Below are 24,899 nucleotides of genomic sequence, written 5' to 3'. Positions count from 1 at the left end.
TAATGCACCTTAAAGTTAGGTGCCTCCATTACTTGACACTTAACTCAATGTTAAAAATAAGGATAACTCTCGGCATGTGCGACAGAATACCGAAACAAAAACGATTCAATATAGCTAAGTGGTTAGAGTCTAGTGGTTTCGACTACGGCCACACATACGGTGTTCTAAATTAAATATCACTTGCTTTAACCAGCTTCCTGAGGAAACCTGCATGCCTGAGAGTTCTCCAAAATGCTCTCAAAGATGTATGCGTCAGAGCCGTGCCCTGAAGTGAACCGCTAATGAGTTAATGATGATAGCTGAAGCTTTGTGAGCCGTCCGTCTCCGGCCAATAAAAAATAACGCATTCTAAAAGTCTATCCGTTTGAGGGCTTATTATATAGACACACAATGTGAGCAATATTATATCACTTCTTTTTACTTTAAAGTATATTTCATCACCAAGAGACAAACTTATATCACTTCTCCGCCCTCTTTACACTCGTTAGGTGGACAAAAAAATATTTATAGTCATCTCGACGTCATAATGTGAGGATGACAGTAAATTTTATAATTAACAATTATCAATATACATACACCATATGTTTAAACAATGACAATTTCAGTTTAACAGATAACAAAATTACACATTCGATGCACGAGCAAATCTTATCATAGATGAGATAATAATTTAACTATTTCAAAACTAGTCTAATAATGTGACACGGTCGAAACAAACTGTTCACCCTGTCTCTTAGTAGAGACAATACGTTGTAGGGTCATAGCACCCCACCCACCACTGCAAACAACGCCGACATCATCGAGGCTGGCACTTGTTTCTCAACATTCTTATTGCATGGGTATAACTTTATATAATAAACTGCCAGATTTCATTAAACAATTGCCACTCACGACTTTCAAGAGTTATTTTCAAGACACATTTATACATTAAACGATAAAACACATCGCATATATAAATGACAATTTGGTCTATAATTCGACGGAAAATTTAAGACTTATTGTTCTTGAATTGAGGCCTTGATAGTCTGTATAGTGAAACCATGTAAATGTAATGCATTTTGATCTAATTAATATTGTTTGGGATATTAAACAAGAAACTCATCGTTGAATTTGATAATATGGGCAACGTGCTGGATTTCTTAATCAAATTCAAAATATTTCTATAGTCTATGGGGTTCTGCAAGGACAAACAGAAGAGGGAACCTCATCGTTGACTGTATGACTGACAACGATCGAAAACAGATCATCAATTAAACATTAGTTAGCAATTCCAACTGAAACACAGTTCATGACGTGAACGTCGATCCGAACGTCAGTCCAACCTCTGAGCACATCATAAAAATATCACACTGCTTCGGTAAAAGGGACCTCATCCAAGAAGCTGAAAAGATGCAATTAATACCGACATTGACATTCATTCTCAACAAAAGAACGAGCTCGAAAAATACGTCGTCAAATTCACCTCCACCACACTTCGCCACTCTCACAAACGGGCCACGTGGTACAGTGACGAAATGGAATCAATTATTTTCTAATCTTGTAAAACTCTTGCAAAGAAAACACCCTACAGCCCCTAAGTACGAAATTTCCTAGTTTAGGAGTCAGGAATCTAAAGAATATTTGTATGGAGTTTTACTAATAAAGATTTTCTATTTTATATTTCTATCCATATCTAAACAGAACTGCTTGAAAAAGGCGTACTCCAGAGAACTTTTCAAAGAATTTTGCAATAAGCAAAAAAAGGAAGACTTTTACTTCATCACGAATCGTATCATTGAGACATCAACCCCCATCCACCCTCGGTTTAGCTGACGGCACCACCACCGACTCCACGGGCACGGCTAACGAACTACTAAACAACTTCTTCCCTCGCAACCTGTAACTTTGCTGACAGATAAAGATAACTACGATTTGCTGCTGCTGGACTATTACACCAATACCCAGGCGGAACACACACCAAAATCTGCATCAACTCCAGGAATCATAATAAGGCCCAGACCATCTCGCCACTGATATATTACCACCATCTCGCCAACAAGTTACCGAGATCTTTCCCGACCATCACCAAACGAATGAATCGCTGGCTCCAATTGGCTCACTTTCCGACCCCGTGGAAACTGGAAACAACAGATTTAGAATTGCGTAATAAGTTGAGCTTTAAGACAATTTTAATTAGATCATGTTTACTCTTACAGAGTTTCGATATTTGAAATCCACTCTTCACACAAATTTAACTGAGGTTGCTGGAGTCGACGACGTCATTAATAAAAAAATAAGTTTTCACTTGACCCAGCTTTTCATGGAATTATCTTCAAAACTGGACTTTTTGCCTTACGATGGCGAACTTTGGTAGGGGAAACGAAACGAGGATTGCTTGATGAACAGTTTTTCGACCGTGCTTTAAACATAAATATAAATAAAATATCGGCGAGATTTACGTATATAATACTGGAATTTTACTGATAAATGCAGATCTGTTCCAGTCTCTCAATTGAACTTCTCAGTAAACATTGATGTCGCCTACATCAAACAAAGTACAATAATGTCTAAACAGTTTTGTATAACTTCGCTACATAATCCTTAACCTAAAACGCGTATGCTTTGCTTTTAAGGACGTGAAAATATTTTTCCGATGAAATAGAAATTAGTCGTTGTTTCCAAGAAATATGCTGACTCATAATATACGCGTTACTTAGGACTTCAATATACACTAACAGAATTGACAAATAGGCTAGAATTAATCAAATAATGCTTACTAAATCATCCAGTGCTCTTAACATTATGAATTACAAATTGAGAAATTAGTCTCCTTTTCGAACTTGAAATTTAATTTTTATGTTAAACACCCCACCAACACACAATTCTTTTATAGAAAACAGGTATTTGTTATTTCTATCTAAATGGAAAGCAATGGCCCAAATATATCAAGCGGATATGATTAACATTATATACTAAGTTTTACATAACCACCCAAAAAATAATTGTAACGTATTCAAGGTTTATATGTATGTATGTGCATTTGAGTTTCTTAGTTCACTATAAATGCTCGAACAGATTTGCATGAACAGGATATCGTAAGAATTTTTACCACATCTGGAGAGACACTGTCTTTAAACGATTGAAAAAAAAAGCAATATGGTGGGTGTATTTCAGTGGTGTACATAGAGGGTATGCAGATGTTATAAAATGAAGAAAATGTCCAGTACGAGTTATAAATAGTTAAGGGTAGGCTTTTTATTACTCGTACTGCAGATTTTCTTCATTTTATATCATCTGAATACCCCATGCATACACTCCAAACACGCCACTGGTGTATTTGCGCGTCATTTTCAAATGTGAAAGTTCGGTAGTCTTTCTTTTAAAAGAGTTTACATTAGGTATTTATCTAATAAGTGCTTTTTGGCATTTTCGAAATTGTTCATCGGTTCGCGTGATATAAAAATGTTTTCACGTCCCGGAGTAGTTGTGCGGCGGTGGGTGAGCGAGTGGGCGGTCAGGCGTCGGCCTCCCGCAGCAGGCGCGCGAGCTGCGCCAGCAGGCGCGGCAGCGGGCGCGGCGCGTGCGGCGGCAGGTAGTGGTGCGGCGCGGCGGGCGGCGGCGGCACGCGCCACGCCACCACGTGCTCGCGCCCCGTCGTCTGCGACGCGCTCACCGTGAACAGCACGCGCCGCTCCCACGCGCGCCGCAGCAGGCCCAGCACCTGCCGCCGCGCTACTTTATCTCTCGCTTGCCTTCCTTCCCGCCGTTCCCGAGCATCCGATCTACTCGATTCGGCATGCGGGCAGTTGGAAAGACGAAAAGTGACATGTGATCCTTCAGCTCGAACTTGGCAAAAGGTTTGTGGAATAATAATCGGAAGTACAAGCGACTCTAAAATGAGTTAGTTCGGAGCTCGATATGCGGAAACGACTACTGGTTATGAAAGTATGTATTTACCTCTCTCCCTAAAGGCGTGTCCGGCAGCAGGGAATGTCTGGGGAAGCCCACGGCGTAGTAGGGCGCGCCGGGCATTGGGTGCCGAGGGCCTTGTCTGCCCGACTGGAAGCTACAATAGATATTAATGATTATTTCGTTAATAGCTTACTTATTACTACCCTATAGTCAAAGCTGAAACAGCAAGCGTGCAAATTTGCATTTGTGCATTCAGGTACCAAATAGATATCAATGTGGTCGACTTTAAAAATACTACCGTATCGCCGTACGGGAACGGGCAACTGCGCTTTCGCCTTCCACAGCAGCGTCGTAAGGTCAAAAAATGTTTCCACGGCTTGCGGCGCCACGCCGTTTTCGCAGGCGAGCGCTGCCCGAACTCGTGCCCGCACACCCGCGCGGCGTACTCACTTGTAGGTGACGAGCACGGCGTCCGCGTCGGGCGGCTGTCCGGGCAGCGCGCCGGGCTGGCGGCGCCACGCCATGGAGCCGGGCGGCTGCTCGCCGAACACGCGCGGCGAGCGCTGAACGAACTCGTGCCCGCACACCCGCGCGGCGTACTCACTTGTAGGTGACGAGCACGGCGTCCGCGTCGGGCGGCTGTCCGGGCAGCGCGCCGGGCTGGCGGCGCCACGCCATGGAGCCGGGCGGCTGCTCGCCGAACACGCGCGGCGAGCGCTGAACGAACTCGTGCCCGCACACCCGCGCGGCGTACTCACTTGTAGGTGACGAGCACGGCGTCCGCGTCGGGCGGCTGTCCGGGCAGCGCGCCGGGCTGGCGGCGCCACGCCATGGAGCCGGGCGGCTGCTCGCCGAACACGCGCGGCGAGCGCTGCCCGAACTCGTGCCCGCACACCACGCACTCCACGTACGCGCTCTCCTGCGGCACGCCGATACACAGTACATTCGAAACATTCCCGTCGTGACCATGATCCATACGACTGGGTCGATATATCGCCAAATCTCAAAATATTGTAGAGGTTTGTACCCAATTAAATAGTTTAAAACCGCCTCTTTCGAAGATGTCCCATTTGTTAAGGGAGTGAGTTCCGAACAGACCGATGAAGAACCAAATAATATATAAGTTCAAAATAATGATAATGACGTGAGGATTAGGCTAAATATCCTTTGCTGCACCTTATTTAGAGGTAGCCAGAATGCTATTAGTTTTAACAGAAGAATCTATTTGTAATATATTTCCGTCCACGGAACGATGGGTTGGATTCTTATTCTCCTAAATAAATAGAGAATTTTCGAAAAAGTCGTTTGATTCTACTATCTTTTATTCTAATTGGTATATTAACAAAGTAGTAAAAAGAGAATAATTTGGTTTTCGCGATGGAAATTCAAAAACATTAGCATGTTTTTATCTTATTAAATTAAAAAGATAAAATATAAAAAACAAGGTACCTATTAGTGCAATAATTGTAAATAAAGTGCAAATTTTTAGACATGACAGAAGCGTTTAACTAGATTGATCATATAATTGCTTTTATTAAAATTAGAAAAATACGGTGCAAGAGGCCATGCTTACAACTGGACTGAAGAATATTTAAAAGACAATATACTGAAATCTATAAAATAACAAACAATACTAAAAATATATAAAGATCTTAATTTAGAATTATTGAAAGGGGTGTGTCGAGCAGTATAATGGGTCCGTATTTATTTCTTGCTTATATAATCGACTTGCTAAGTCTTAACCATCCTTGTATCTTGTTTGCTGATGATACAACAGTCTTTATACGTGTAGCATCTGTGCTCTCATATGGACTTCCTATTTGGGGGAATTCGTTGGATCTTGAAAGAGCATTCAGAGTTTAAAAGAAGTGCATTCGGGCTTTTTATAGAATAGTAGAGTAGTAGCTATTTCAAGATTTAAATGTGTCACCATTACCATGCATATATATTACAGGTATTCCAGTAAACAAACACCCAGAATTCTTTAAAGCGGAAGAGTTATCTTAATAAAAATCAAAGTTATCCAAATAAACTCTCTGTACTTAAATGTAACCTATATGTATAAACCTAACCTATATAACCTATATGTATGTGTATGTAACATATATTCAATAAGTTACCACCCCAACTGTAAGCAATGCCTCTGTAAACTTTCAACGTGAAAATAAAACATTGGCTCACATATTAAAGTTTTTATGATATCAATGAATATATATTATACTTATTATTAATCGTAATTTAATAATAAAAAGAAATTTAAATATGACAAATTTATTAACATGACATCGTTAAAAGGTTTGAAATTTGGCTGAAATATTAATCTTATTACATACTTATTTACTTGACATGGATTTATATTATTTATGTTTTTCTCATATTTCTATCTAACAAATATATACTTTTTTTTGTATAAGAAATATTATGTTAAACTGTAATAATTTTTATTAATATTAAATTCATTTTAAAAATTTTGCATAGCGGTCAATCAACCCAGTCAACGCTCACACAAGAAAACTAGAGAACGTTAGAACTCACCCCTTGGTCGCGCAGGCGGTCGAGGTGCGCGCGCAGGCAGGCGAGGTGCAGCGCGTGGTGGCACGCCAGCGCCACGACGCGCGCGGGCGGCGCGCGCGCGTCGTCCAGCGGCCGCGCGCACGCCCAGCACAGCGCGCCCCACTGCGGCGACACCTCCGACACCCAGCGCCACACGCCCGCCGGCTGGCAGTCGGCCCACTGGGCCTCGTCTCCGCAACTATCCAATGCCCCTGGTGACGGATGCATGAAGTATTGGATAGAGTGAAAAAACCATTTTAATTTAATTAACAATATTGTTCAAATATGTTATCAATTTATTAGTAAGCATTAAAAAATAGAAAAAAATACCTATGTTCCTGTCATCAGTGGAATCCAGCTGGTCCGGATGATCCTGGGGCATGGACTCGAAGACATCGTCACTACCTGCGCTGCAGTTCAGCAGTTCACCAACTGCTGCTTGCTTTTGAAGAAACAAAACTTTTATAAGAGTACAGTATGTAACAAGTATGGAAAATTTTATTTTTCACTCGAGGCGGTGTTAAGCGCAATAAGGAAGCCAAGAGTTAAATGATCAATGCATACGCGTTTCATACGATGTTTTATATCCAACTTGCATGGGAAAAAAAACAGGCTCTTGATTATTCTTGATTATTATGCATGTTGTTTGTGTTTATTTATTTTGCTTATAATATAGTAATGCTGCTCCGCTGCTGACTCGTGTCCCGCAGTGGCGGCTGCCATGCTGCACTGGACTACCTGCAAGCTCTCCTTGCTCTCGTGGCTGAGGTAGGTGGAGACCGTGTCCACGCTGTGGCGGCGGCCGGAGCGCGTGCTGCTGCACTCGGTGTCGGTGTGCCGCTGCTCTTCAGCGCTGTGCTGCTGCTCCTCTGCTGCTGCCGACGACTTGTTGTTGTTGCCTGTGCAAAGATAAGTAGCAGAAGAATTGAGTTGACTTCACTCTCACCAACACACAAGATAGAATACTGATTGATAAAATGTAAAATGTTAATGCTCAATTAAAACTAGTGCTTAGCGAATATTTTAGGACTATCTACAAACAGCAGAGAGCTAAATTTTAAATGAATAAACCCATCTTACTGCTAAATATATTAAGGTTGTGTAGAATCTGTCTAGCTAATCCAGGTTTTCTGTCCTTGGGCGAGGCGCTGCGAGCACCGCCCCTGTCCCTCGGCAACGGAGCAGACTTGGACGACTGCATCGATTTAGATGATTGCACAGACTTTGATGACTGCACGGATCTGGCCGATTGTATGGACTGCATGGACTGCACTGAGTGCACGCTGGAGCCTGTGTGCTGTTGGGGAATGCGTGGTCTTCGACCTAGGAACCAGATTTATATAGTTATTTACAACATCAAAAGCGAGAGATTATCAAACAAACTGAAGTTAAAACATAAGACTTGATGTAACAATTGAGACTTTTTTTCATTGGGGATTTACAAGGGAACTCCTCAACAGTCAGCAGCATATCACTTGCAATCAGAGCAACTGTTTGTGCCTGGATAACCCTACCACCAACTTTAAATGCACAGAGAGACACACGTGCAATTTAATTTCTGTGGACCATATCCACTCCATTTACCTGTAGACTATTTAATGCCGTGTGTTGACGATCGATTATTATTATTATTATTATTATTTTATTTGTAATATTATTAATATTATTGTCACCGCCCTTCATTTATTGGGGCGACTAAATTGCGCAAATGGAAAACTAGAAGCAGGATCCTCTACTACTAAAACTACCTACTGCGATCACCGACCTATCTGCCGAGCGTGTTGGTTATGGGCAAACCTTCCCGTCGGAAGAGATCTACACTTTTTTCATTTCTACACTTTGAACGAGCGCAGAAGCTTGCCCATGAGTAGAGTCCAAGGACTCGACGATATGGCGGGTGTGGCACGCACCGTCGGCGTGCGCGCGCTCGGGCGGCGCGGGCGGCGGCGGCTCGGAGCGCGCCAGCGGGTAGGGCGGGTGCGCGGCGCGGCGCAGCAGGCGGGGCGCGCAGCCGCGCGGGCCGCGCGCCGTCATGCTGCACAGGCACAGCAGCCAGCCCTCCCACTGCACGGCCTCGTCGCGCGCCGCCCACGCCTGCTCCAGCCGGCACTGCACCTGCACAACGCTCACTTACTCACGCCGCCGACAATAAGCAAGTACTAAGGACTGCTACTTTTATCATCTGAAGTTAACCATCTCGCGCATTTTAAAAAATAGGGAATAACGGCACTTTATCTATCATAAACCTGATGATTACATTAAATAGATCAACAGACCATAGTTTGTATTCTCATTGGTAGTATATTCATAATGCTTTGAAAATAGAATAATGTCCTTTCCTAGATTGACAAAGAAAAGTATATGATCTATGGTGGTGACGTGAGGTTGACGAGATCGATTGGCGGGAAAGAAAATTTTACACGGATTTAAATTAATTAATTGAGAGAAAGAATAGATCATTTACAATAAAATCGATATACTTATTGAAATATTGTTGTGGCGGAACCAGAGTCGTATATACTGGTGATGGAGTTTGTGATAAGTTGTTGGTACTATGGTGGTACCTGATGTTGCATCAGATAAGTATATCTCTAATATCCTTTGATTTATTTAAGTATCATAAATGGAGCCCTAGCATTATTTTATACAGACAGTAATGTAGCAGAGGTTGCTATATAAATAACTTGTTGCAAAAATCCTGGTGTTATAATAGTAATTATATCTTATATGTCTTGTATCAAAGGTCCTAGCGTTATAAAATATGACAATGTTGTGCGTAAGTGTTGTTACAACTAATTAAATAAAAAAGCAATGGTAGAGTTTCTTGCCAGTGGTCTTCTCTACGGAAGACAGCATTCAAACTAGTTGTAATGTCTTTTCAAGGTAACAAGTAACATGAATTATAGAGGAGCTTAGTATTCAGTGATAGAGTTGGTCCAGTTGTTTTATTTTACTACTTGGTGACAAGGGGTACAAACCCATTACTCTAATGCAGGTTGATAGGCTTTAATGTTATCTCATAAATAAGGAAGAATAATATTCATGAGAATAAATTATTACTGCTAAGAAACTAGGTATTTAGCCTCAATAATCTGTTAATTAATGAAATGATCTAAGTGCCAAACTGAACATTGCTAGTCTTGAAGTTAAGACCTGGTTTACCATCATACTTTTTACTACAACATAACAATACCACCCCAACTGTAGAATACACTTCTGTATACTCTTTACTTAATCGACTATAAAACACAATAAATAAAATTCAAATGAAATAAATGCTTCCTTTTGGGGACACATAACTGCAATGATGTCACAACTGATAGTACTACTTTTATGAGACAGTGACTAAAATACCATCGACTAGGAACTAATTTACCAACTAATAGACAAATTGACAAGTTAACAGACCAGTGGCACTATCTAGTGGAATACTTACTTCCATAGGCAGCGGGTCGTACAGCAGCTCTGCGGCCCGCGGCGGGTCCGCCAGGCGCGCCCACTCCCAGCGCGCGCCGCGGCCCCCCGGCGACTGCACGCTGTAGCACGCGCGCCGCACCGCGCACTCCTCCACGCCTGCTAGCAACCGGGTACATGCATCATCTAGCAGACAGCCTATTAACAACTTAACTACGATCTGTGACACTAAATCATTGCCCCTCCACGCCCCAATATGTTTATCTCAATCACAGGTAGTCCACTGCTAGTAGGGAATTGCAAAAATATGGTCCTATACCACTTGAACACTACACCCTGCCCTTGTTGACAACAATGTTGTCTATCTTGTGTAGTTTCTAGCAACAATGCACACTTTTAAGCACTACTAATACTATCAAGCTCACACACATGGTAGGTTCTAGCAACCCCAGTCAAACCATGACATATTTAACAAATGAAGTCTGGTGTCTAGGGACATAGACCATAAGGAAATTATTATTATTATTATTATTATATAATAGACTAAGCAGCTTTTGCTGATGCGTCTATATCATTTCTTGCGCTCTTTGTCTTTTTGATTTTTATCCAGTCTGTTCTTAAACTGATTCAGTGATTCTGCAGTCACTACATCTTCAGGCAAGGTAAATATAATATAATATAATAAAATAATACGGAAATCTTATCTTAATTCAGAAAAAAGATGGTCATTACTACCTCACAGCCCCCATATTCCTGTTCCTGGCTAGGATGTCGCGTTATAATAGGTTTACAGAATAATTTGGCCAACATTAGTACCTGGTGTGTCCGATGACTGAGTGAGAGTGCGCAAGTTGACATAGTGTCCCTTAAGCGCAGGCTCTGCGTCTGACAACACAACCCTGGTCAGCTTCTTGGCATGTGCTCGCTCCAATGTACGCGCCACGCCGGGGGAGTGCGGTAACCACTGGCCCTCATGCTGCCACTCCCACACCACCACACAGTGGACCGGAGACATTCCCCTCAACACATCACCTGGTGAGAATTAGCATTGCTTGTTTGTTTGCCTTTACTTCATCCCTTAACTAAGCAACAAATAAAATTTCTTTTTGGCATAGGGTTAGTTGAAAGGATGAAGAGTAAGCGAAGAAGAAGTAGACTAATATAGACTTCCATCAAAACAAATATTTCCACAGGATTTCTAAAAAACCTTAAGAACATAGATAAAGAACTTACTCACAAAATTAGTAGAAAAGACATTAAGTTCCTACATTGTTTATATCATCTATTTGTATACAGAAGCAAAACAAATAACAGTATGTTTAGTTAACTTACACATTAGTGGAACAGCCACAAGTAAATGTAGTTTCACTATTGATAGTAGCTGTACATAGAGGGTACCAATGAATGGGTAATCATATACGTGGTGTATATGATTACCCATTCATTGGTAAAGTGTAAGTTAATATAAACCAATTTATGCCACATAGGTAGATTTAAAATGTTAAGGTTTTTAGTCACTATATTAAACATATTATTCCTGATAAAACAGGAACAAGCTTAAAAAAACGCCCTCGGTCTTTTAAACTTAACTCCTTATTGAAAATGTTCACAATTTAGGAAGGGTATTGTATAAAACTAGTTATTTATTAAAGAAAGTGGAACTTTTACAACTGTTGAATAATTTAAAGAACACAGATATAATAGAAACAAAATTAACCAAATCAGGGACACATACCACTGGTTATTCAATCAACTTAAACTCGGTGCTCACTAATCAATCAAGTCTTGTTAAATATTCACCCATTCACTGCAGGCCACAAGCTTATTTAACGTTTACAAAAGTTATGTTTGTAATACTTTTTAAGCATTTCATCAAATAGTAAGTATTTTGAATCGGAACTTGTAGAACTTGTTATTAATAATATGTAAATGACATCACAAGTTTTTGTTTGTGAAAGGCAAGAAATAGGGTCTCGTCTCTCGCCATAGAAGTACAAAAATGCACTAATGTTTAATGCAATTATGTCAAAGGGATGTAAAAAGCAATCGATTCTATATTTCGGTCCGATTGTAAATTAATTGTTTTGCACAATTTAACCGATTTTTGACTACACTAAAATGCCATGTTACTTTGGAGTTGAATAGATACTTCTGTAGCCATAAAAACTAGCGATGCGTGCTATAAACGTAAAATGGAATTTATTTAATTTAATCAAACAATATTACTTAATATGATTATAAAAATTATCAAAACTTAGCCAAGTTCTACCTTCTAACTACCAATAAAAAAGATAACACAATATTTAAATAATATTGCTTTTAGCGATGCCAGTACGCCTTAATTTCTTAATTATAGATTACACATACATAGTATAAAGATCGATTTATTTGTACTTCTCATCCCTAACGTATGGAGGGTAGAGGTAAGGAGAGTCATCTGTGTATATGAAAAAGTGTCGTCAAAATGTATTAAATTAGGATGGCGCCACATTTGCATCAGGGTAACTCTTAAAAGAAGCGCCAAATATAAATATTGTTAGAGTAGGCTTGAAAAATAAACAAGGAAGTATGGAGATACAAGGAAGTAACGTTACTTTTCTAGTTGTGTTCTTTTTTGACATTGACATTCTCTTTTACAACTTTAGGTTCTAGCTATGGAGGGTAGAGGTAAGGAGAGATAACAGTTCAAAAATCCTCCACAATGGCGCTGGTGGATGCACAGGGTATGGTATGAATGTAGCAATCGTAGATGAATTGAAGTATGCCGAGTTAAAAAATTTAATGTCATTATCGACTAAAGTAGTTAATTATTGAGAATTTCAACAACTTACGTTGTACAAAATATTGTGGTAAATATAACCTTACTTCCTTGTATCTCCATACTTCCTTGTTTATTTTTCAAGCCTACTCTAACAATATTTATATTTGGCGCTTCTTTTAAGAGTTACCCTGATGCAAATGTGGCGCCATCCTAATTTAATACATTTTGACGACACTTTTTCATATACACAGATGACTCTCCTTACCTCTACCCTCCATAGTTCTAGCCTTTGCCAGCTTTTTAAAACAATAATTGACATATTTCCAGTTCCATGCAACTCTGTCCACTTTACATCCGTTTTGTACCGTGGCTTTTGATCTTGCTAAATTTCGTTCGAGGATTTATTTTAGTAGTGGTGTACAGGATATAGGGGCTTTCGTAAACATGGCCCCTGTGCTATTCTAGTAAAAAAGTTAATATTTTTGTCCTTTTTCACCTTTACTTTAACTGGTTGTTTTAAAGGGTTAAAATGTTCCTTGGTAACTATTTCTACGAAGTCCAAGGTCCAAGACTAATATAGTTCGAATGTACTTCTCTACAAATAAAAATAATTACCTACATACCTAAATATGGTCTTTATTTCACAAAAGAATTACAAAAATTCGTTGGTAGAGAAAACATTAAACTTAAAACTATAACATGTTATGCGCGTACACTATGGAAGGTACATATCATAACTAAATGCAGCTAAGGGTAGTTACACAAGTATTACCTAGCAAAAACATAAGACTAAAATAAAGATCATTGTCATATTATTTATCAAGTAGAAATTTAATTTTTTCCAAAAAAGATACGTGAACGTAATAAAAATGTCTGAGAAAAATGTATATAAATAATATGTATGCAGACTAATAGTTATTGAGAACCTCTCAAAAAAGTTAGTTAGTTAAAAGTGCTACTTTAAGTGATACTTTTAAAAACTAACTTTTTTGAGAGCTTTGTGCTGCGTTTATGCACTTCTTATTTTTGTGAATGCTGACTGAATCGTAGATTATTATTACTCAGTCTACGTTGCATTGCGATTTGTGAATGCATTTAGCCAGAGAGAATGTAAACTACAATATGGCATTGACATGACGCCTAAATCAACCGCCATTTTGACTTTCGTTTGACAATAAAAGTGCGAAAAACGTAGCGGGGTATAGTAAAACTATAATAATAACTGAAATATTATATTTTGATGAATATTCTTCAATTCTAAGTGTTGATAATTGAAATTCGCGTCATGTCTTACAATAAATGTAAGTAGGGTTAGTGTACTTTTACGGTTTGACGACAACTACTGTTTGCGGCCTATTCCGCCATTGCTGCGAAAATTAAAAAAATACCGAATAACTTTGTAATGAGCTGTTTCATATTACTTTGGTCTTGCAAAACGTTATAGGAAGGTCTCAAATACACAAAACACCAGATGACTTCTGGTATTACAATCGACCCATTATGATAATTTTACGACTAGGACTTGACTGTGTATTGATTTTTCGATGGAGCATGTGCAGAACTTAACGTTTTGTTCGTTTCTACTCAGATAATTCCCGCAATTCCGGCCGTTTTAACACGACGGGACAGTTTGTGGCTGCTGGAGACGTAAGTTTTGCCACTCATGCCTTGTATAGACCTAAGAAATGCGTCGGTCGCTCCTTACGAGCCATGACTATAACTACTGGGCACTACCCATGTTATTTTGGAACTTGCTGGCTAAAGTCTTAAATGGCTATTGCTTTGATGATTAACATTCATGTTAAACAAGATACAGATAGATAGGTTTAAAGGCCACGAAAATACACTGCTTAGTATGCAGTTTAGGGTGCAAGCCTCTCTTTGTTGCTGTCTTTAAGTCAAAAGGCACATGGATTGCATGTGTGTTATCCAGAGCTAACTTCAGGCTGCCCTAATGTGTTCTGTACACAAGTTTATTTTGCTAAGTTGTGTTTCATACAGCCTGTAGTACAAATGAGTTATTACCACTTGCTTTTCAAGATCTTAAAATATATACTTGCAATAAATCAATTCCCAAAACATAGTTAACTCAAAGCTGCACAAATCCATTGGGTCTGCGGGTGTGTACACTGATAATGTTTTATTTCTGCTGTTTTGTAGTACATTAAAAATCAAGAGTACAAGCATATTTCCCAATCCCATTGCTTGCTATAGTATAGTACAAAAACAAAAATTGATAACAGCTTAGTAGCTTAGAAGTATTTATACTAGATAATATAATGTGGTTAACTACTAATTTATTTGTCATTCAATTATGGCGAGTAATTGTATGATTTAGATTAAAATGATATTGTGCAATCAAAGTATTCTTTGTAATAAGTAAAAGTGTTCACATTGCTTATAGAGTAAAATAGGTTTAAAATTAAAATGATTGTCTACGTAAGCTTTCAGATGTTTTGGAAAACACAGCTGCGGTAGAAAAACCCAACATTAACTAGGGAATAGTTTACTGTTATTAATTCTAAACACCATTGTTTCTATGGTGAATTTATGGCTATTCACCTTTGCTAACTGGTTAATTGCCATAACCTGAATTTATAGAATCTCTACTGTATATACTTTGTTTTATATTGTTGGGACATGTGCAATCTTAAATCAGGAAAATTTATGATAATGTTTGTTTTGACATAGTATGTATTTATTTAAGTTTATTGGATAATTTCTCACAGAGAGTTCACTGTTGCCTCATGGTATCTTCATTCTCTTAAAAAAGGTAATTTAGGATAATTCAATATTGTCCCATAAAATATAAAATATTGTATGTTGATATGTAGTAAAATATAAATATGAATATTGAGCTGTATGTTAACAGCACACTGCAGAGCCCACTGACCCCTGGCACTGGCCGTACAAAGTCGCCAGCCACTCTCTAATTGCGCCAAAACCATTTGTCCCTCTGCCTATATCGTACAAGATGAGAGTTCAACACTTTACAATCTCTTACGATATGTGGCGTCCACCAAGGCATTGCTTATACTGTACGCTACCTGAGAGGTAAAGAGTTAAATGTCACAATTGGTTATCTTACTACCTGAGAGACTTTGCAACCACATTGGCACGGTGAAATTGCATGCAATGTGGTTGTTTCACTTTTGTAGATGATCCAATGTTTGGTTGTGTCTGTTTTGATCCTGCTTTGTGAGAATTTTCATTAAATACTTAGACTAGACACTTTGCCTTTCACTACTCCCAATGTTAAGTGGGAATTGTAAGTTGAGCCAATGGTGCGTGGTTGCGGGCGCGGTGAAGGCCTCTGCGAGGGTGGCTGAGGGCTGAGAATACATTATGGTCACGAGGCGGCAGTTTCGTGCACATACCGGCTTCTCTAGACTTAACCTAACAGTAAGCTGCCCAACATTCCTAGCATGACACTGTTCTCTACAAATTGTAACTGGAGTTAATTAATCGCAGCAAAACTTGTTACTTTGTTGCGGCTATTGAGTAGAGGATGTACAATTTTAGAGTGTCAGGATCATGGTAAGAACATGGTGGAACATGGTAATGTGCGCTTGTGTATGACTTGTAAGATTGTGTGAACTTTCTGTCCTTTAGTAAATTTGCAATATGGATGCTGAAAGTTGTGATTGCTGTTTATATAATTATTAACTCATCTAACTAAAATCATCGAAATATATCACAACACCCCTCATTTGCAAATTTTTACTATTGATTTGAAATATCTACTTTGCTCAATGCACAGGTACAAACTAAAGTAACATCTATAGTGTTTTGAACCAATTCCACCCTTCTGACTGATTGAAGGTGTTGCTACCTTTTGTCTGGAGTCAAAATTTTCAAGCTTGGTATAATTGATACCTTTGTTCAACAATCCCACTTCTGATGTATGAACGTCTGTGTGGGTGCGTGTGTGTGAGTGTGTGGGTGCGTGTGTGTGAGTGCGTGCGAGCGCACATTGCCAGCGCGGCTGACTGAGCCAGCTGTCGGCGGGTCCACAGGGCAGCTACGGCGGCTCCCCGGCGCAGCCGCGCACTTTGCAACCCGTGCAGTACAACAAACCGCAAATTGTAAGTACTCCGTACCAACGAGGTAGCCTGGCCTGTTTTAATTTAGTCCTCGTAAGGTTATGTAAGTTTCTTTTGTATAAGATTTCCACGTCGATCGTACCGTTAAGTCTTGTGTATAAAGGAACTTTTCAAACAATTAAAAAAAAAAAAATAGTGTAAAATAAGCGACGTTAAAGCTAGTTATTTAAGTTTACTTACTACTACTACGACATTAAAACAGTTTCGATACGACTCCGCGTAAGCTTGCCGTAGTAGTTTCCGTTCACACTACACGTAAGATCATAGGATCTTACGTGTAATATGTGTCTGTAATATAATTTATAAATAAAATGGGTAACGGTTGCAGTAGACACTACACTTTAGACTGCAGGCTGTCTCAAGGTCACTGGTACCAGGTATGTGCTAAGAGGCTTGTTCTATGTGAATCGACAGAAAGATCATTAAGGATATCTTGAAAATTAGGGTATTTCAGTATCTTTGTGCTTAAAAAACATACACTGGTACACTGTATATATAAATACTGTTAAATGATTTAAAACATTTTTTTTTCTTTCTATAGCCGGTGGTAAATAATAGCCCAGCACAGAATTACTCTACATTCCAAAGCCCGTCCCCTGCGCCGCCACCGCCGCCACCGAAAACAGCAGTGGTGAGTACCCCGACGGGCATGCCAAATGATTACGTGCTTCATGCTATTCCAGGACCGTTGAAGTCTTTACAACTAATAGTAAAAACGTGCGGTACTGCCAATTCTTTCTATAAGGGATTGATAAATAGTAACTACTGTATCGGTTAAATCAATAATAGTTTATTCGTTCGTAGAAAAGGTTTTTTTAACTTATTATTTCAAGGTTCGGTATCAGAGAACCATGTCCTGTAGTCTTATAGTAGCCTTAGTATAAGATATTTTGTACGTCCCTTATCGAAAATGCGTTTCTTCTATTTGTAATTTGGAACGCTGTAACGTCAGAGTAAAATGGAAATCGGGCTGTTTGCTTTAAAGTTCGAATTCACTTGCTCTTGGCAAAATAATAAAACAGGATACACAATACTACTTTAAATCGAGTAAAATTAGGTCAATTTTGCTTTGATGTTATACTAAACGTTCAGAAACTGGTTAAATACAGAAGCGGTTTTATTTTGTATACGTTTACTGGGTTCAGTAACACCTTGCGTTCGATCTCGCTGTAGCGAGCGGAGCACTGACGTGTATTCGTTCCAAGTTTACACGTGCAAGAAATCGGTCAGAGCTGTTTGATATAGTTCCAAATCATTTTGTTAGAACAAAACCGATTAAAACTTAATAATTATTTTGTGACTGATTGCCCCTCATTATATTTTAAGTTACAATCCCTATCCTAGTGTTTACTATTTATTTATAAAAAAAATAGAGATAAATTTGCTAGTATCGCAACCATAATATAGAGTTAAATTGGCAAAGTGACCATGCAAGGCTTATATGCATTCATTTAAAATTTAAAATTATCTGTCTTGGATTAATAATGATGATTATTCCAAGACAGATAATATTAAATTTCATTTCTCTAAAAAAAGCTATTATTTCGTTGGTATGTATGTCTTTCATTCATGCAGTAACTTTTTCATTAATAACATCATCTAAGATATTATAGAAATAGTACAGTCATGGCGAAGCGGGGCATATGTAGGATTTTTGTGTGAATATGTTCTTTTGCTCGTGAAGAGTATGTTCAGTGTTTGATCGTTATCTGGTCCAGAGCCCGGCCGCTACCGACGTGGACATGAAGGTGGAGCAAAGCGACTCCGCCGAGGACAACCGGCCGCCGTGGATGAAGGCGAGGTTGCTGGGAGGTGAGTTTCGGAAACGATGGGATTTTCCAACTATCATCAATAGTCTATAGCAGTCCAAGGCTGGACTAAAGGCATGTCCTCTCACGCTGGGCAGACGAGTTGATGATGGCAGTAGATACTAAGTAGCACAGAGACTCGTTCCCCGTTGTTTCCAATTATACAACCATACAATTATCCAAACCACAGTTGAGCCTCTTCAGAGAGGAGTTTTGGAAGAGCAATTATAACATATACAACGTGTAAAAGAAAATCGAAATAATATTTCACAGGTTTTAGAATAAATAAATAATAAATAAATAAATATACTACGACAATACACACATCGCCATCTAGCCCCACAGTAAGCGTAGCTTGTGCTATGAGTACTAAGATGACTGATGAATATTTTTTTTTATGAATAACATACATAAATACTTAGAATATACATATAAACACCCAGACGCTGAAAAACATTCATGCTCATCACACAGACATTTTCCAGTAGTGGGAATCGAACCCACGGCCTTGAGCTCAGAAAGCAGGGTCGCTGCAAACTGCGCCAATCGGCCGTCAACGAGGAAGTACATTATGTACCCTATAGTGTTTGTTTAGTTATTTACATACATAGTTTTTGCTGAAAGAAATCAGATACAGTCCTAACATCACATGCAAAATTAAAATTATGTAACTCATGTCACTTTAGTAGGTACGCGGTGCGTATCGCAGGTACTATGCGCGTGTCGGTCATTTATCTTCAATTGGGGTTATAAGTAAACTAGAATGTTTTGAATTCTTTTGTATGGACAATTAAATATGATTTAATATTTTTACAGGATTATTCCTTATGAAATATACTTATGCATTCTTCAATAAAATTTGTTAATTCTGTTACACGTTGTATACGTAAAGTGATTCTTGTGTTTTACTCCAACTAATACTTTGTGTATTTGTTTAGCGTGTGGAGGTTCCAATGTGGCCTTTACCGTGGTTCCGGGTTGCCGAGAGCAGTTTAAAAGCTGTTGAACCAAGACTATTTAGCATAGGCAGGAACATAAATTATATTCCCCGATTAGATCCTATGACCATGGATAAGTTCAATTTGCCAAAGCGCGGCAACAGGGAATAGGAGAAACTAAGCCCCCTTTAATTGCACGATATTATTATTATTTCTTTTCCCTTGAGTGTAAATAACATATTAGACAAATGTTATTGCAATACTAACACCTCATTATAATCGTCGAGTACTCAACTTGCTAATGAAATCGGGGTGCACAGTCAGTACATATTTCAAAATTTAATTTATGTCCATAGAAGCTTAACAAAATTCAATAAGAAAATGGGCTGTAACCAAAAATAAACTGGTCGGTGCAGTTTACAATGCTACATAAAATTGATTCATTTAAGGGCAATTGTATATTATTTTTTGACAAATTAGCGAATTAAATCTGGGATGTATCTCAATAAGTTTGTGAATTAGTAAGTGAATCGCTCTAACTTCATAGCTTAATATTAATTTGCTGTGAGTTTTGAGCGCGTTCAGAGCCCTCGTAGCCTTCGGTTCGAGTGGGCGAACGGAGCTATCAGTCCCCTTACAATTGCAGTGAAGAAGATCTCCAACAAGGAGCGGCGCCGGCGCCAGAACGAGAACCTGCGCAAGCTGCTCACGCCCAAGAGCGCGCTCATGGTGCTCAACGAGATCATGCCCAAGGAGCAGGTGTCCAACGTGAGTGCCCTGCGGCGCATCTATGCTGAGGCACCAGATTATTATTAAATAGAATTCACAAAGGAAAACAACTTTTTGGAACCGGCACTATTAAGTGAATCACTTAACAATTATTCATTGTAAAGTCACAGAATTTCGCAAATCGTACCAGTAGCTTCATATGTAAAGCCGCAAACTCTGTCTTGCTGACGGACGTTGAAAGCTAAGTTGACGGTTTCGTACCCCGACAGCGCCAGTTAGAGTAAAAAACCTTCACTTTGAGATTTTTTTTTTCCTTTGTATTACACGAATAGCTTGTGACTTCCCTTGTTTCCTTCCTTAGTCCCTGCTCGAGTGTATTTCCTGTATGAAAAGATAGTTTTTTTAATTTGAACAGCAATTCCACGTGGAGAACGTGGGCCACTCGGGCCACCAGTACTACCGGACTAACGCTGCGCAGAGCTTCTGCGCAGACCTCACGCTGGATGGCAACAGCTACAAGGGATACGGTATGAAATATATGCTTATTTATCTTCACATTTAGTAGTAGTAATTTTGACAATGGTGAGCGCTGTTAGTTTACGTAGGAGGTCCCGGGTTCGATTTCCGGTAGTGACAATCTGTGAATAAATTATTCCTGATATTTCTCTGGTCTGGTCTGCTGGGAGGTCTTGATCGTGGCTAGTTACCACACTACCGACAAGGTCGTACCGCTAAGCGATTCCGATGCGATGTCGCGTACGAACCAATTAGGGGGATTTAACCATACTCCCTAACAGGTTAGCCCGCTACCAACTTAGACTGCATCATCACTTACCACCAGGTGAGATTGCAGTCAAGGGCTATGGGCTGTAGTGTTGCTCTGTTTATAGGCAATGGTTTTCCACTTACCATCGGGTGGGACATCTGCTTGGTTCGTTATTTATTGCTATAAAAAACATGTCGAAAAATTTACAATTATTTTATTTGACTACTGCTAAGGATAACAATACACAAAACCCTTTTAGTTATGTAACTCTTGTATAATAAGGGGTATTAAAACACGATAATAGTATCACATGAGTGTTTTAAATACCTAATTACGAACAGTTGTATAGAAAACTTAGCTATTCCCATAATATGAAACTTCGAAAAGATTCTGAAACGGTTAGTATACTGTTAACATTAAAAACAGCCAGTCCACAGCCTAAAAAAGCACATACTATATCATCACGTGATATACTATACCCCTACGTGTTAATCATCCATTACTGGGTGTAGACAAATAAACCAAGTATTAACTTTTAATAAAATAATTATTTATTTTGTACAGTGCAATTATTAAAATTCACGCGTTAATGACTGTTTTTTTTTTTTTAATTCGTACACATACCACCGAGTAGAAGAGAAATTGGCTGTTTGTGTAAAAACCTTTGCGCAGAAGGGAGCGAAAAAAAAACAGAAGTGTTATAATGAAATTCAGTACAATATTATAGTATCCATTTTTATAGTATAATGGTTATTATGTCATTAGCTAACTGTAAGATGATTTAAAGCATGGGAGTATATTGAAGATAAAAGACCGACACGCGCGTAGTACCTACGCTACGCGACGCGTACCTAATGAAGTGACAGGAGACACATGATTTTAATTTTGCATGTGACGTTAGAGCTGTATTTGTTTCAGTGAAAACTAAGGCAGTTGTTTACTCAAAAACTATTAGCGTTTCGGTTTCGCAGCAAAGTGTGAGAGGCAGTAAATAACGTAGCTGTAAAGCATGTCCGTGATCCCACTTCTGCGCGCTGTGCAGGCGAGACCAAGCTGACGGCGCGCAACGCGGCGGCCGAGCAGGCGGTGCGCGACCTCATCCTGCGCAAGATGGCCAGGGTGCTGCTGCCCGAGCCCGCCGAGCCCGCCGAGCCCGGTGAGCACACGCGACTCCACTCGCGGCAACCTCCAACTGTTCTGAGTTAGGGGCGTTTTGATGTGGAACATCTATACGCGAGGGTAAACCTTGTAAATAAGGCCGTGGCGACGCATCGCCACGCTATATGATCGAATATATGGACTACACGGTAGAGTTGTGGTATTTTAACCTACATTTTGCTTTTGATAAAAAGTCATAATTTTATGGAACTATATTGTAATGCTTTATCTTTTTTTTTTATCATCTGTTCTTTTATGTATATAACTTATACAAAACAATTTTAATGATTGACATCCGCCAGGCGACCCGTGACGGCTTACACATTTATTTGGATTGGCATAGTGAAGGAAAACATCGTGAGTTTACCTGGGAGTTCCTAATAATGTTCTCAAAGGTGTGTGGAGTCCATCAATCCGCACTGGGCCAGCGTGGTGGATTATGGCCTTAACCCGTTCTCATTGTAATACTGTGAACCAGAACTAACGGCATGGCTCAACGAGTCGCAAGTGGCAATGGGCGTCCAAAGGTGCCGGAATGGCGACCGGTAAACGCAACATGTGTAGACCCCCGACGAGGTGGGCGGATGTCATTACCTACAAGTCCAGCGGTGAACGTCCGTTTCGGATGTGGTGGCGCAGTCCCGACGTTCCAATGTGCAGCGGCGGGCGGCGAGGCGGGCGCGGAGGCGGAGGCGCCGGACGCCGAGGCGGAGGAGGAGACTCTGCCCATGATCCAGCTGGCGTCGTTCGCGCTGCACAAGCTGTTCTCCGAGTGGGAGTACGAGGGCCACCGCGTGCCGCAACTGCGCACACCCAACCCCTCCGTGAGTGCCCGCCCCGGGGAGCATTGCGTATTCAAATGCAAAATTTGTTACTACACCGTATAAATATCTATCAGTCATCTAAGTTATGGGTACTTAGATGACTGATGGATATTTTTTAAATTCATATACATAAGTATATGACACCCGGGCACTGAAAAATATTCATGTACAATACGCAAACATTTTCCAGTTGTGGGAATCGACGCCCACTGCGCCAATCGATCGTCAATGATCGAATAATTCTGTAATCAAACCAGGCTTCTCTCTATTAAATTGACGTTAGTTTGCTGCTTTTGAACAAAGTATATCAATGGAAGTGGTTACAAATGAGGCCTACTGGAATTGACTTGAATTTGCAACCGCTGTCGCGTAAGCCGACCTCCCTGAGCAGTGCGGGGCGCAGGTGTCGGAGACGGCGTCGGAGGCGGAGGCGGGCGCGGCGCCGCCCAAGGCCAAGGCGCCCAAGCCGCGCGCGCTGCCCGACAACGCGGCCAGCATGCACCCGTCCATGCTGCTGGCCTACATGCGGCCGCAGCTGGAGTACCGCGAGCTGGGCGTGCAGGGCGGGCGCCCGCCGCACACGCTGTTCACCATGGGCATCGACGTGGACGGCACCACCTACACGGGCACGGGTGAGGAACCACACGCAATCGTACGAAGGCACTTTCGCATACTATTCCGGAAAAACAAAAAAAATCACCTGTTTATTTTCAATAGCTTCAACCATTTTGACATATAAGTGAATTTCACTATAGATTTATTCCAACAGAATTATGCATATTCATTCATTGGTTTATGTGATATAAAAATACGGCATTACTTTTATGTGTAATTCTCATATAACGTATGCATCAAGAGTGCCACCTATTACTTGAATGAATATATTTTTGACTTTGGCATTTGTTATAATAATGATAGCACGGCCCGCGGCTACTGCGCGCACTCTCACTATCAGTAAGCAGTGCCGCCCTCTGTCCGCAGCCAGCAACAAGAAGGAGGCCCGCAAGCAGGCCGCGCGCGCCGCCTGCACCGCGCTGTTCGGCGTCACGTTCGACGCCGTGTAGGCCGCTCCGCGCCGCGCCCCGACTCCTGCGTCGCCACTTGCGACCTACTGTTTGCCGCGCACCGACCGTGACGCCCCGGCATACGCGCCGTGCCGCTGGCTGTAGCACTTCCTGGGGCGGCTAAAGCTACATTACGACACGACAAACATGGCTTACATCAATGGATTATGACACTTTGTCATACAGAACTGTTACATGAAGTGCATTTTCCGAAGTACAATATGACGCCTTTACATTCGTATAGAATGCCAACTCTAACATGTAGCAATATGCGTTAAGACTGTTGGGATTCAAATGTAATAGAGAATCAGGGCCCATTATTAAAGTCGTTTTGACTTTTAATGTATTTAGTATCAAGTCTCTTAGCGCGTTCAATCAACATGGAGCTTTGCAGCGCTGAGCTTACTGACTGTAAAATGTCCAGAGGTCAATTTTATAAGAAAGAAACTATACATTTCAATTTGGTTTACCAGTGGGAATAAATATGGCATAATCAAAAACAATAGGTTTAGTTTTTTATAATACATAATATTTCTTATTTTAGCCCATGAAAGGGAAGTTAAATTTTTTGCCTATGCCAGTTGCAGTGTCTGACACCACAATAAATGTTTCATATAAAAAATAAAGCATTTAATTCAGCACACTAGATTTTCTGGAAGTTTTAAACAAACATGTCTGATACCAAACATATACAACGTGTAAAAGAATTACGAAATAATATTGAAGGACGCATAAGTATATTTCATAAGGAGTCGTCTTGTAAAAATATTAAATCAAAAGAAGCATATTTAATTTTTCATACAAACGAATTCAAACAGTTCCAAGTGTTTACTTATGACAACCCTATTGAAGATAAAAGACCGACACGCGCAGAGTACCTACGCTACGCA

The 24,899-nt window shown here is 40.2% G+C and overlaps 2 protein-coding genes across 4 annotated transcripts; one reads left to right on the top strand and one right to left on the bottom strand.

Annotated features, from left to right (window-relative positions):
• Positions 1-993: 993 nt before the first annotated feature.
• LOC120628644 (protein deltex) lies at positions 994-11,957 on the bottom strand. Of its 2 annotated transcripts, none has more exons than XM_039897180.1 (11): positions 11,594-11,957; positions 10,675-10,890; positions 9,881-10,017; positions 8,355-8,559; positions 7,525-7,767; positions 7,183-7,343; positions 6,775-6,886; positions 6,427-6,656; positions 4,650-4,810; positions 3,937-4,045; positions 994-3,700 (listed from the first exon to the last, which is right to left on the bottom strand). In XM_039897180.1, exons 2-11 carry the CDS (start codon positions 10,871-10,873, stop codon positions 3,494-3,496), a joined length of 1,764 nt encoding a protein of 587 aa, XP_039753114.1. In that variant the 5' UTR covers positions 10,874-10,890; positions 11,594-11,957; the 3' UTR covers positions 994-3,493. The 2 variants fall into 2 exon arrangements, with proteins under 2 accessions (XP_039753114.1, XP_039753116.1); XM_039897182.1 differs by having other exon boundaries at positions 3,612-3,711.
• A 1,818-nt stretch (positions 11,958-13,775) lies between these two features.
• Positions 13,776-24,789, top strand: LOC120628845 (double-stranded RNA-specific editase 1-like). 2 transcript variants are annotated; one of them, XM_039897481.1, is made up of 11 exons: positions 13,776-13,920; positions 14,208-14,266; positions 16,636-16,704; positions 17,264-17,353; positions 18,441-18,534; positions 20,115-20,236; positions 20,613-20,724; positions 22,006-22,119; positions 22,782-22,945; positions 23,349-23,577; positions 23,927-24,789. In XM_039897481.1, the coding sequence occupies exons 1-11, from the start codon at positions 13,905-13,907 to the stop codon at positions 24,007-24,009; spliced, it is 1,152 nt and encodes a 383-aa protein (XP_039753415.1). In that variant the 5' UTR covers positions 13,776-13,904; the 3' UTR covers positions 24,010-24,789. The 2 variants fall into 2 exon arrangements, with proteins under 2 accessions (XP_039753415.1, XP_039753416.1); XM_039897482.1 differs by lacking the exon at positions 16,636-16,704.
• The last annotated feature ends 110 nt before the right edge of the window (positions 24,790-24,899 follow it).

Source organism: Pararge aegeria, chromosome 13 (genome assembly GCF_905163445.1).
Source record: "Pararge aegeria chromosome 13, ilParAegt1.1, whole genome shotgun sequence".
Taxonomy (NCBI): Eukaryota; Metazoa; Arthropoda; class Insecta; order Lepidoptera; family Nymphalidae; genus Pararge; species Pararge aegeria.
The sequence above is the reverse complement of the archived record's forward strand: the minus strand, read 5'-3'. Positions and strand labels throughout refer to the sequence as shown.

Coding starts and splice junctions, on each gene's coding strand:
- LOC120628845 (XM_039897481.1), top strand. Junction 17,354..18,440: donor CGCCACCGAAAACAGCAGTG/GTGAGTACCCCG, acceptor TATCTGGTCCAG/AGCCCGGCCGCTACCGACGT. Junction 20,237..20,612: donor CCAAGGAGCAGGTGTCCAAC/GTGAGTGCCCTG, acceptor TAATTTGAACAG/CAATTCCACGTGGAGAACGT.
- LOC120628644 (XM_039897180.1), bottom strand. CDS start 10,873: ATGTCTCCGGTCCACTGTGTGGTGGTGTGGGAGTGGCAGCATGAGGGC. Junction 7,768..8,354: donor CGAGCGCGCGCACGCCGACG/GTGCGTGCCACA, acceptor TCTGGTTCCTAG/GTCGAAGACCACGCATTCCC. Junction 6,887..7,182: donor AGAGCAAGGAGAGCTTGCAG/GTAGTCCAGTGC, acceptor TTTCTTCAAAAG/CAAGCAGCAGTTGGTGAACT.